At 43.5% G+C, this 11456-nt stretch overlaps 1 protein-coding gene and 1 pseudogene across 3 annotated transcripts in view; one reads left to right on the top strand and one right to left on the bottom strand.

Annotated features, from left to right (window-relative positions):
- The first annotated feature begins 1170 nt into the window (after positions 1-1170).
- The window catches only part of Igf2bp1 (insulin like growth factor 2 mRNA binding protein 1), a 38318-nt gene continuing 28032 nt past the window's right edge, over positions 1171-11456 (top strand). For all 3 annotated transcript variants that reach the window (XM_046420546.1, XM_046420544.1, XM_046420543.1), the window contains exons 1-2: positions 1171-1345; positions 2510-2570. In XM_046420546.1, the coding sequence (XP_046276502.1) occupies positions 1171-1345; positions 2510-2570 (236 nt within the window). The remainder of the gene's footprint in view (positions 1346-2509; positions 2571-11456) is intronic.
- LOC124076619 (U4 spliceosomal RNA) lies at positions 7853-7967 on the bottom strand (annotated as a pseudogene).

Genomic DNA, 11456 nt, shown 5'->3' with positions numbered 1-11456 from the left:
CCTCTAAGACCTCCCCCTTTGGATGGCTCGTGTTAGCCCAAGCGACCACCCCTCTACCTTCTCTCACCCTGCCTCGCTCCTGGGGTCATCTCGGGCTGCGATTTTCCCCAGAACCCCAGAATGTTAATGTAACAGCTGGATTGGGGGTGTAGGCCACTCATTCTTTCGTGGGGATCCTGAAACACGATTTCCTGCGATCTGTCGTTCCCAACCACGATCCCCAATGTTCCCAGGTTCCCAGTGCCGCGCTTGCAAAATCCCCCAGTCCTAGACCCCCAGAGACAGTGGGTTGGTCGGGAAACGTGGAGATCCCTACTTAAATATCAAGGGAAAAGGCGCCTTTTTAAATCGCTGGCTCGTGCGACCCCCTCCTGAAGACCCCAGAGTCCTTGGCTTCTCTTTGTCTATCTCGGCCGTCCCCCGCCTGTCAGTCGCTAGCAGTTAACCCGGGTGGGGTGGGCAACCCAGCCACCCAAAATGAATAAAAAATTACCGTACATTTTACTCTAAGAAGAGATTTGGAGCTTGACCCCCTACCCCAGCTCTGCCCCGGGTAGGGGGAGGGGTGGGGGCGGGGCGCTTCTCCAGGGGCCAGGTTTTTGCAAAAGGGGAGGGGGCGAAGAGACCTTAGGGGACTCCGCACCCAACGTCCCACTTTACCCTGGGGGTGAGTTAAATGACCCCTCCCTCCAAGAAGAAAGGTTGTGGGGTTTGGCGGATTTGGAGGTCCCAGAAGCCCTGCGGCGTCGGGGGTCTTCCCCTGCAGGGTGGGTGGGGGCTGTCACCACGTGGCTTAGCCTTTTTTTTTCCGCTCCATTTTTTTTTCAAGTCGATTTTATTTGGAGGCGGCGCCAGGGCGGCCGTGGAGAAACGTGACACACCAGCCCGCTCGGAGGGGTTTCGGACCGAAGGGAAGGATCCGCGCTGCGTCGTCCGTCTCCTAGCGCACCACGGGCACTTCTCTCCAGCTTTCCCCGAACTCTCCGGCAATCTCCGCGCGCCCTCAGGCCGCCCTTCCTGCCCTGGGCTCCGGACAACTTCTGGAGTGGGGTGCAAAGAAAGTTTGCGGCTCCTGCCGCCGGCCTCCCCGCCTCTGGGCCTAGGAGGTTTGCCGCCAGCGCCTGCCGGTACGGCCTTACCCGGACCGCGTCCTGCCCCGACACCGCAACCATGAACAAGCTTTACATCGGTAACCTCAACGAGAGCGTGACCCCCGCGGACTTGGAGAAAGTATTTGCGGAGCACAAGATCTCCTACAGCGGCCAGTTCTTGGTCAAATCCGGCTACGCTTTCGTGGACTGCCCCGACGAGCACTGGGCGATGAAGGCCATCGAAACTTTCTCGGGTAAGAGCGTAGCCACCTCCCCGGAAAAAACACATCGAAATCCGGAACAACGGGGACCCTCACCTCCTCTTTCCTTGCCTGCTAACTCTACTTTTCCCTGGGCCTGTGGGGCTCGACTTCAGTATCCACACTCTACCGACCTCCGACGCCCCCGTCCCTTCACCCAACCACACCCCGGAGCAGAAACATTAGGGATTTCCTTGCCCCTCTTCCAGCGGGAGATGGGAAGATGGGGAGGGGGTTCCCTTTACTCCCCACCGACGGGGCGGGAGCCCCTGTTCGCAGTAGTGGGGGTGGTGGCTTTAGGGGCTCAAACGACCCAGCCTGGGCGTTATTTCCACGGCCAGCCCCTCCCTGTGCGTCGCTGGATGGCCCCCCAACTTGAACACCCCCAGCTCCCATTCCTCAATCCTGGGCCTTTCCAGTCGTGAAGGGGGTCCCCACACCGTCTCGGGTTTCCCCCTCTTTGGGTGGGAACTGCAGCCCTCCGGCAGGGCATGGGAGGAAGGGGCTCCCGCCTCCCGCGCAGGGCTTGGGGCTTGAGCCATTTTGATTTGAAAGTGGGGCGTGAGCGGGGTGGCGCGGCGGCGGCGGCGGCGCCGGGTCGCCATGCTGCTTCCCGAGACGCCGAGGCTGGGCCAAGAGGCGCGCGCTGTGGCCGCAAGGGACCCTCCCCGCGGGGCCCCGCTGGTCTCCTTCAGGTTCTTTGCTTGCGGACCAGCCCCGACAGGTGACGACCCACCGCCTGAAGCCCTTCTCCCATGCCTCAAAAGAAAATTAAAGTTTCATTCTGCACCCCCCCCCCATTACGGGAAACGGGGAGCCCTTTTCTCCTGGCACCTACTCCCCACATCTGGGAGCCATGGAGGCAGCACTCTTCACACAAATGCCCTCGCACATTTCCGGAATCAGGCTCTCCGAACGACCCTCTCAAGTAGCTTTTGTGATTAAGCAAAACAGATTAAAATTAAGAAAACATAACAACGAATTTATAGATTCCACCATTCCAAGTCCAATCTTTTCCCATTGGATTGCGGAAGCCACTGCCTAGATTCCTATGTAGGTCTCCAATCCCAGTAACTCTTGAAATACCTAAGTGTGTGTCCTCCACCCGCACCCCCACTTCACTCTAACGTTCAGGTCTCTATTTTTTTTAATCTTTAGGCAAAGTCGAATTGCAAGGAAAACGCCTGGAGATTGAACACTCCGTTCCCAAAAAACAAAGGTAGGGAAAAATTCTAATGGGGGGCTGAGAGACAGTTCAGGGGTTCGTAAATGTCTCCAGTGGAAAACCATTACTGGCCTTCCCACCCCCAACTCCGGATGTTGGGGGCTGGGAGGGAAGATAGGCCAAGATCTTGTAATGGGTGGTTTACAGCTTGTTTTAAAAAAAAAGTTGGGGCTGGGGGTGAGCTAAAGATGTTACTTGTAGAAATAAAGGGGGAAAAATCAATAGGGGAGAAAAACCTTGTGGAGTTTGTTCAAAGTGTGGGGCCATGTTTGTTGGGAAGCTTTAAATCTGTGAAGAGTTTAGATTCATGGCGAAGGCGATTTCTACAACTTCCTAGCAGGCCTCATTTTCTGTTTTTTCTCACCTTCCCACACCATAATTCTTAAGTGGATTGAGGGGGGTACTTCTTTTCTACTCCCTAGAGGATGTGGAATGAGCCTCTCCTACTCTCCCCCAAGAATCCTCTTATGCTTGTGCTTTATTTATATTTCTGTAAGAGGCAAAACATTTTTTTTTCCCCCATAGACCCCCTCCCACAGTCCCTCAGATCTTAGATCGCCTTTCTCCCCAACTGGATTTTTCACAGAATATGCTTTTGCTGTACTATCCTTTTCGAGGCCCCCCCACCCCCACTCCTTCAGCCCATTGTTACAAGGGGACCATCTGGGGTGAGAGCTTTGTGTTCAGGCTGTGAGCTGGGGCTCTTTGGAGGGTCTAGAACTCCGTGGATGAATGGTTGTGTGTGTGTTGTGGTGTGTTCCAGTACCCACTATCCCCTCTCCCCAGCAAAATGGGGTATCTCTTAAAGTGCTTTATAAAAATTCATGTTGGATTTCAGATATTTCGAATTCTGAAATTGTATGTTGCACTCTGGCTGGGATTGTAGGGCAGTCTTTCTACTTTTCTCACATCAGACTTTAAACATATTGACAGTACAGAGTTTTCTCTTGTGTGGTTGGTTGGAAGCAACCCCCAGTAAATCTTTATTCCCCCCAACCCCCATTTCAAAACTGGAAGTTTGCATAGTCTCTGGACTTTTCCTGGGTAAGAGAAGACAAGAGGGTGGCTGGGTTTTTTTTGAGGGGGGTAGTTCAAGGATCTAGAAAGTTTAATGCTAGAATCTGTGCATTGGTTTAGCTTAAGATATTTTACTTGCAACTATTATATCTATAGATGATCAATATGGCTTGTTACTGTGTTTGTACAGCTTGTGATTTATCCTCAAATGCTTGAAATACTGTTATTGGGAGGGCAATTACAGTTAGGAGTAAAGAGGCAATAAAATTGGAAGAAGTCTCAATATTTTGAAACTTTCTGAATATGAGAATAAGATGCAAACACATAGACACTAGTAGATTTATTGATTATGGATATTTGAATTGAAAGCTGAATATTGCTGAGAAATATCCCTAATGACTGGGATTTTGAAATATATGGACCTTTTTTGTTTTTTTGCTAGAGGATGGTTTACATTTTAAAGAGAATGAAGTGAAAAGCTTGAAATAGCAAAATGTGATGAAATGGAACTCAAAACATTTATATTTTAATTTTCATGGTGCCCTATATTTATGAATCTTTTTTCTCAAGCCATCTGCTTGCTTTTATTTCTAGGCTCCTTCTTGTTCCCTCCAAAATGCATTGCTAAGGGCTCTTTGAGTTGGAATGGGGAGGAGGTTTGTGAGAAGACTGGGTAAAAATCTGCCTTTCCATACCCATATTCAATTAGATCTTTTGTGTGTTCCCCCCCTTTCTGAAATAATTTTTGAGTCCAAACATTGAGACAATTGTCTTTTGGGGGGGGGCTGGGGAGATAGTGGTGGTGAGAGGGACTTCATTTTTCTAGCATGAATCAATTTTTCAAGTCCCAGATTTTAAAAAAGTTTGTTTTCATGAAGTCGGTGTGCTTTCTCGTTTTCTGTTCTTTGAGGAAGCATGTTGTGATATGTGTCTTTAGTCTGAAAGTATTCCTTCATTTGGGTGGGTTACTGACTTTCAATCTCAGTACAGAAGAGAAATTATTTAATTATGACATTCTAAGCAAAATGAACAACTGCACATATATACTATGTATACATATGTGTACATATACTTGTTTTTTATTATCTAAGATAAAGTGTTTTCTCAGATAACACTCAGTACTAAATGAATTATGATTTAAATTTCTGAGACTCATAAAACCCCAACAACTTAAATGTACCTCTATAGGTTTTAAAGAAGAGGAAGTCAGTTTTGATTTAAAAGTGTTGATATTTTGTATTTACGTTGAATCTTTTTCATGTAATTTAAACAATATCTTAAACTGAAAAGAGCAATTAATTTGAATTTTAAAAAAAATGACATTAAGTTTCTCTGCCCTTTTCTCAAACCCTTGTTTTGCCTGTATTGGGTTTTGGTTAACAATTTTGGCTTTTTGTTGAATTTTGATATATATTTGCTGTCAAATGTTGGTACAAAAATAGAAAAACTCAAGACATTTAAAAAATAGTTGTGGAGAGTTTGTGTATGTGTTTTCTTTTGAGAGACATGAAAGAAGTTGAGGTGAAGGGCTACAATTTTAATGAGACTTGTTTACTTCAGGAAATTATTTTTTGAGGGAATTCAACTTTTGTTCTTGCCACTATTTATATGCCTTTTCCTATAGGACTGTGACCTAAGGATGGCATATTTACTGTCAACGGGTGTCATCAAAATAAAAGGTGTTACTGTTAAAAAAAAAGATGCACAAGTGTTTTTTCAAGGTGAAATATATTGAAGTTAAATAGTCCTAATTTGGTTTCTTTAGTCAGGTTAATGTTTCTTTCCTCATTTTTAACTATTAAAATGAATATTAGTCTCATACCCATTCATAAAAGCATGGTAACCCTCAATGTGTTCTAACTTGTTTCCTATTTTACAGCTGAATTTTCTGATGTTACAGGTTTAAAAATCTGAAGGGTTGTCTTGTATATTGAAAAAAAATTCAATTTATTTAATGAATTTTAGAGGCTCTGAAGAAATACTTGGGTCGCTGAATGGTCTCAAACTAAAATTTTTACCTTTAGGAATAGTTTCACATTTAATAAAATTAAAACAATAACAACATGACAACTTGTAGTTAGGGGCTAAAATGAAAGGAGTTTGCAAGATACAAGAGCTGGATTAAATTTTTATTCCATTCACTTTTGCTTTAATGATTGTAATGTGAGTTAGCCTTCAAATCAAAAAGAAAGTTAACAACTTATAGGGGAAAAATACACGTGGCTAATATTCAACAAGTTTAAAACTGAAACAATTTGATTCTTTTAGTAAAAAGGTTTCCGATTAGGTTCTGGTTTTCTTTCTTTAAATAAATGAGAAATGAGTCTTAAATTTTCCTGCACTACTGGAGTAAAGGTGGGAATTGGGTTCGCCCTCATTTTTAATTTCCTCCTAGAAATTAACTCAGTTTATGAATGTGTAGTTTTTCTTTGCTAGAAAAATCCTTAGTGTGTTAGTTGCTCAGTATTTCAAGATGAGACATTCCTAAGAGCAGTGGTATTTGATTGTCTCTTGGAAGTTTCCATAACCCCTGATTTTCTGACCCAAATTAGAAAGATGATATTTTACTCTGATGGTTTCTCAGATGGAGGACTGTAGTAATGAAGGGAAAGAATTGCAATTCCCATTATTAACTTATTCAGAGTTAACTATTCCAAATGTGTAGGTATGACATAGCTCTTGGTGGAAAAAGTAAAACATTCTTTCTTATAATCATGTTTCAGAGATTAAATATAACATTAGCAATGGGAAGAATCTTGATTCAAAGTTTCTGAGCGTTCTAATCTTCTAAAATTACTTTAATATATATCATTTTAATCTGTTCTATGTGTGTGGGTTCTTTTAAGACTTAAAAGGTTATTCTATATTTTAATGGGTAAGAGCTAGTTGACAAAGATAGTATTGAGGTAGGCTAGTGAGTATAGGCTTTAAATTTTTTTTTAATTTTAGATTTCATTTTATTGAGTGCAAAGGGGGAGACAAAGCAAATGATATTTTTAGAAATTTTAGAGATTTTTGAGTTGAAGAAATTATTGATCATCTCTGTGTTAGTGGTGGTGTCTTAGAATAAATAAATGAACCAAAGGAAAAGTTTGAGGAACTCATTTTTCCAACTGTTAGAATTTAAAATTAAATTAAAATTCAGTCTTTTTTACTCCCCATCCTTTTAAAAAAATTTTTAAATGTGGCTAATGACTTCTCCAAAATTCAAAATTAAATTTTGTGATGGGGTGTTGTAGGGGTGGGAACTGGAGAAAGAAATAGACAGACCTACTGCCTGGCAGACACTGAGGATGGGGTGGATTACCCCCTCGCCTCCAGAGGAGCTGCTGGAGGCTCCCAGACACCAGGTTCAGGAGACCGTGGTTGATTGATTTAGCGCAGGGAAAGGCTTTTTGCTTTTGGGGTTGACTGCTTTCCCTTCCCCTTTAAAATAAAAAACAGAGGGAGAGGATAGTGGCAGCGGCGCTGGAGGGCTTCCTGGAGATCTCCCGCCGCCCGCGCTCCCGTGCCCTAACCCTTCTCCGCCCATCCCAGCAACTGCCCCAGCCCCGCAATCGCGGTCGGCTTGGCTGAGGGGCCTCCCGCCTTGCCTTCCTCCCGGGCAGAGGACATCCGCGGGCAGAGGACATCCGCGGCGTGCATCTTTGAGGACTTGCTTCCCACGGCCCGCCAGGCTCCAGCGTGCCTTAGCCTTTGCCGTGACTTCCCCAAGTCCTGCTGCAGGGGTATAGACCCCTTCGGAGACTTTTCTTTCATTCTAAGGCAAGAGGCCAGGAGCTTCATTGTGAAGTGAAATAGAGGCAGAGGACAGAGGAATTGAGTGGGTAAAGGAGCACAAAAGTGGAAGAAAATGGAGATGAAGGTAGTTGCTGTTGTGTCTGGGTACCAGAGAGGTCTCTAGATCTGGGGAATCAAACTTTTAAGAGTTAACAGTTGTCAATTCAAATAATTTAATATTTTTTTTTTTAAAAATATTATTTCTGGTACTGGGGATTGAACCCAAGAGTGCTTTACTGCTGAACTATATTCCCAGCCCTTTCTTACTTTTTCAAGACAGGGTTTCCATAAGTTGCTGAGGCTGGCTTTGAACTTGTGATTCTCTTGCCTCAGCCTCCCAAGTCTGCAGGCAGATAATCTGTCCTGAACACTGATAGGAAGCAATAATATAGGGAGTAATAGTAATGAGAAGTTTTGTGTAACAGTTCAAAGTGTGGTTAACATGTTAGGGTAGAGCAAGTTTGTTTTTTGTTTTTGGTCAGTACTGACTGTATTTCAAGCTGTCATGGCTGGGTATTGGGAAGAGTTTTTGATTAGTAATAATCATGCCTGGGATAAACATCATCAGCTATGATACTGCCACTGCACAAAGCTTAGAGTGAGTTTTAACCTTAAGCACTGCTTATATAAAATGTGTGTGGATTTTGAACAAATCAGGGGGAAAAGTTGTCCTGGACCTCATCATCTAGAAATTGGAGAAAACATGATTGCAATGCCTGTCCTCCAGTTGGCCACGGGTGAGGCTTTGAGGATTTTACTTGGTGTCTCAGCCCCATTCTCAAACTCATGTTGGACTTCATGTTATTAGAAAAAAACTTGCTCCTCACCCACTTCCACTTTTTCTCCCAAAGAAAGGAATTTCAAAAAAACATACACCCAAGAAAATGCACACCTGATTGGTTATTGATGAAGCTTGATTTGGTTAGAAATGATCCTATAAGTGAACATGTATGGACTGCCATCAGGAAGATGTTCAATAACTGTTCTTTCTAGTAAAAAAAATTGATTTTTGAGGCTTTGATCAAGGGGGAATATTTACTTGTTAGTAGGTGAGAAAGGGTGTTCTGGTTTTGAAGTGTTATATAGCCAGCTTTGTAAGACTTTGTTTTCTACCTAACTACAGTAGATTTTCAGTAAATAGAACAGCCTAGAATGAGCTATTACTCTAAACACAAACCGCTGATAACAAAATATTGGTAATGGAGCTGAGGTAGGGGCTCAGCAGCAGAGCGCTTGCCTCACACCTGTGAGGCGCTGGGATCCTCAGCACTACAAAAAATAAACAAAATAAAGGTATTATGTCCATCTACAACTAAAAAAATTATAAATGTTGGTTATGGTTAAATCATGATGAAAAGTAGGAGGTTATTTTTCTTTTTTTTTGGTACTGGAGATTGAATTTAGGGGCACTGGACCACTGAGACCCCCCCCCCCAAGCCCTATTATATTTTTTTTTAGAGACAGGGTCTCACTGAGTTGCTTAGCACCTTGCTGTTGCTGAGGTTGGCTTTGAACTCAGGATCGTCCTGCCTCAGCATCCTTAGCCGCTAGGATTACATGCATGTGTCACCATGCCCAGCTCATTACAGCCCTTTTTTTTTATTTCTGATTTTGAGACAGGGTCTCACTAAATTGCTGAGGCTGACCTTGAATTTGAAATCCTCCTACCCCAGCTTCACAAGTTGCTGGGGTTACAGGAGTGTGCCCTGGACTATATGATTTTAATATAGTAAAAAACCTCATTGCTCTACCCTGAGATCTAACTATGCAGACAAACACCATGAGAAATGCAGTCCTGTTGCAGAAGTCCAGCTCCCAGCAGCAGTGTGCTAGTCATTAGTAAACTGCTTTTGAATGAAATACAGAGCAAACAGCAGGATGATTAAACGAATTTTTGGCTGGATTGTCCAGATATCAAGACTCCTTGGGACAAATCTTATTAGACAAGGGGCATTTTGGTAACTGGAAGGCATAAAAGGGACGGTCTGATAAGAGATGGCTGGGAATTTTGCTCAGTTTGGACTAGGGTTGTGGGAGAAGAAAATAACAGCAGAGGCACTAGAAGTGGGTGAATATTTCAGTGTTCTTTTCTTCTACCATGTTGATTCTATGCATTGTAGTTAATCTTCCACATTGTCTTAAGAGGGTTAAGGGGAATTTTCAATTTTTTTTCATTGCAAATTAAGTTACAAACTATCAAGATATTTTGGCCACTTAATTTTTTTTTTATTTTTTAAAATATAAAGAACCTGTGAGCTTTAATTTGCTTATTTCCTGCATGAATGATGCCACCTCTACCTGAGTGGGCCAGTGTGTGTTAATCAGCACAGGCAGGGTTCAGAAACACAGATATCAATGGCCAACACCACACCCCTGTGGGTTAGAGAGAGAGGGAGACCTCCAGGGCAGACCTGGCTCAACCAGTGGGAGCTCTAAGGTCACTGCCTCCAGCCCAGAGCAAGCTCCCCTCAGTAGGCCAGCTCTTCACCGCGGTTATTTTAGCCACTTTAAGTGGGAAATAAATGAAAATTTGATTGGATAGTAATTCTTTTTTTTTTTTTTTTTTTGAGTGGGATATTAGGGATTGAACCCAGGGATGCTTAACCACTGAGCCACATTCCAAACCCATTTTTTAAAATTTATTTTTGAGACAGGTTCTCCCCAATATTTTGAGGCTGGCTTTGAATTTGAGCTCCTCCTGCCTCAGCCTCCCAAGCTACTGGGATTACAGGCATGTGCCACCATTAAATTCTTAAGGCTCAAGGAGGGAGGAAGCTCTATAATATCAGAGACTTAGGGCCATCTTAGATCTTTCATCCTCCATACCTGTACAGGTTTTTTCTCCCAGGATACCTGTATATAAAGTTGTTTTTGTTGTTTATTTGGTGTTACTTAGCCCTCGTGGTTGCTCGGAAACCAGTGCTCTACCACTCTATCTGTTCTTAGTCCCAGGATATAGTTTTTTAAAAGCTAGAGCTCTACTTCTATAAGTGATCCTAACAGTAATATGCAATAGCTATTATAATGATCATATTCTTTTGCTTTGGATGTTGACTTCATTGTCTCCTGTTTTGTCCAGTCTTTGTCCTCAAGCTTTGCAGTTCTCTGCTCTGCCTTGTAGAGCTGAGGGTAATTCCAAGAGAATCAGAAATGATCAATTATATTGACATTTGAAAATGGTTCATGAGAGTGTGGCAGTGTGTGGTACATATCAGGCACTGTGTTGGGGTGTTTAAGTATATTTATGTGCATTTGGAGTATATTTTAGTAACATGTTGAAGGGGATCTGTGTAGGGTTCCTTTAAAACTCTGCCCCTGTGCTGAAAGGAAAAGCAAAAGCTATCTTTGGGGAGAGAGAGGAAGCTCACTAGAGAAACCTCTGGATCATGAACCTGTCAGTACTGTTGCCCATCAATCTGAGACAGGCTTGGGGAGATGGGGCAAGCATGGTGGGAATCCTAGGTTCTTCATTAGGAGAAATGAGCCTTTTTGATTGTTGATTCTCTGAACCTGGGCCAGGTTCCTAGCTGAAATTTCACCTTTTCAACCACTATCACAGATGCATTAGAAAAGGGACACTGTGGGAGTCCACCTGGATCTGCAAATGTGGAAAGTGTATTAAGAATTGAGTCCTTTTGGGGTTTGAGAGGATACCAGGTGGGAGATGAATATATTGGATTCTTGGAGGCCCAGGAGGTGAGTTCCTTCCTTCCTTTGCCTTTGTAGAGGTTTTTCCTTTCTCCCAGGTCTGCTATGCTAGTCTGGAAACAGCTCCCAAAGACGTATTCAGAACCCAACTTTGTGACCACTTCCTCTTTTCAATCAGCCCTCCTCAAAACACACACACCATACCCTGGACATTGTGGGAATATGCATGTGTTCATACTGATGCCCAGGACCCAGCCAGGGATTAATCGAATCTTCTCTTACTTGGGATGGAGAAGGGGAATGGTCTCCAATACGGATGTGGTTTCTGGCCCTTTAACAGGCTTGTGACTTTAATCAGTTACTATAAAGGGTTTTACAATTAGTTTATGCAGAGTGATGTATGTTGCATTTGAGATTGCTTGGGGCTCATCTACT

This window comes from Marmota monax, unplaced genomic scaffold (genome assembly GCF_021218885.2).
Source record: "Marmota monax isolate L192 unplaced genomic scaffold, Marmota_monax_Labrador192_F-V1.1 WCK01_AAM20220418_F8-fsc00064, whole genome shotgun sequence".
Taxonomy (NCBI): Eukaryota; Metazoa; Chordata; class Mammalia; order Rodentia; family Sciuridae; genus Marmota; species Marmota monax.
This window is presented reverse-complemented; position numbering and strand designations above follow the sequence as displayed.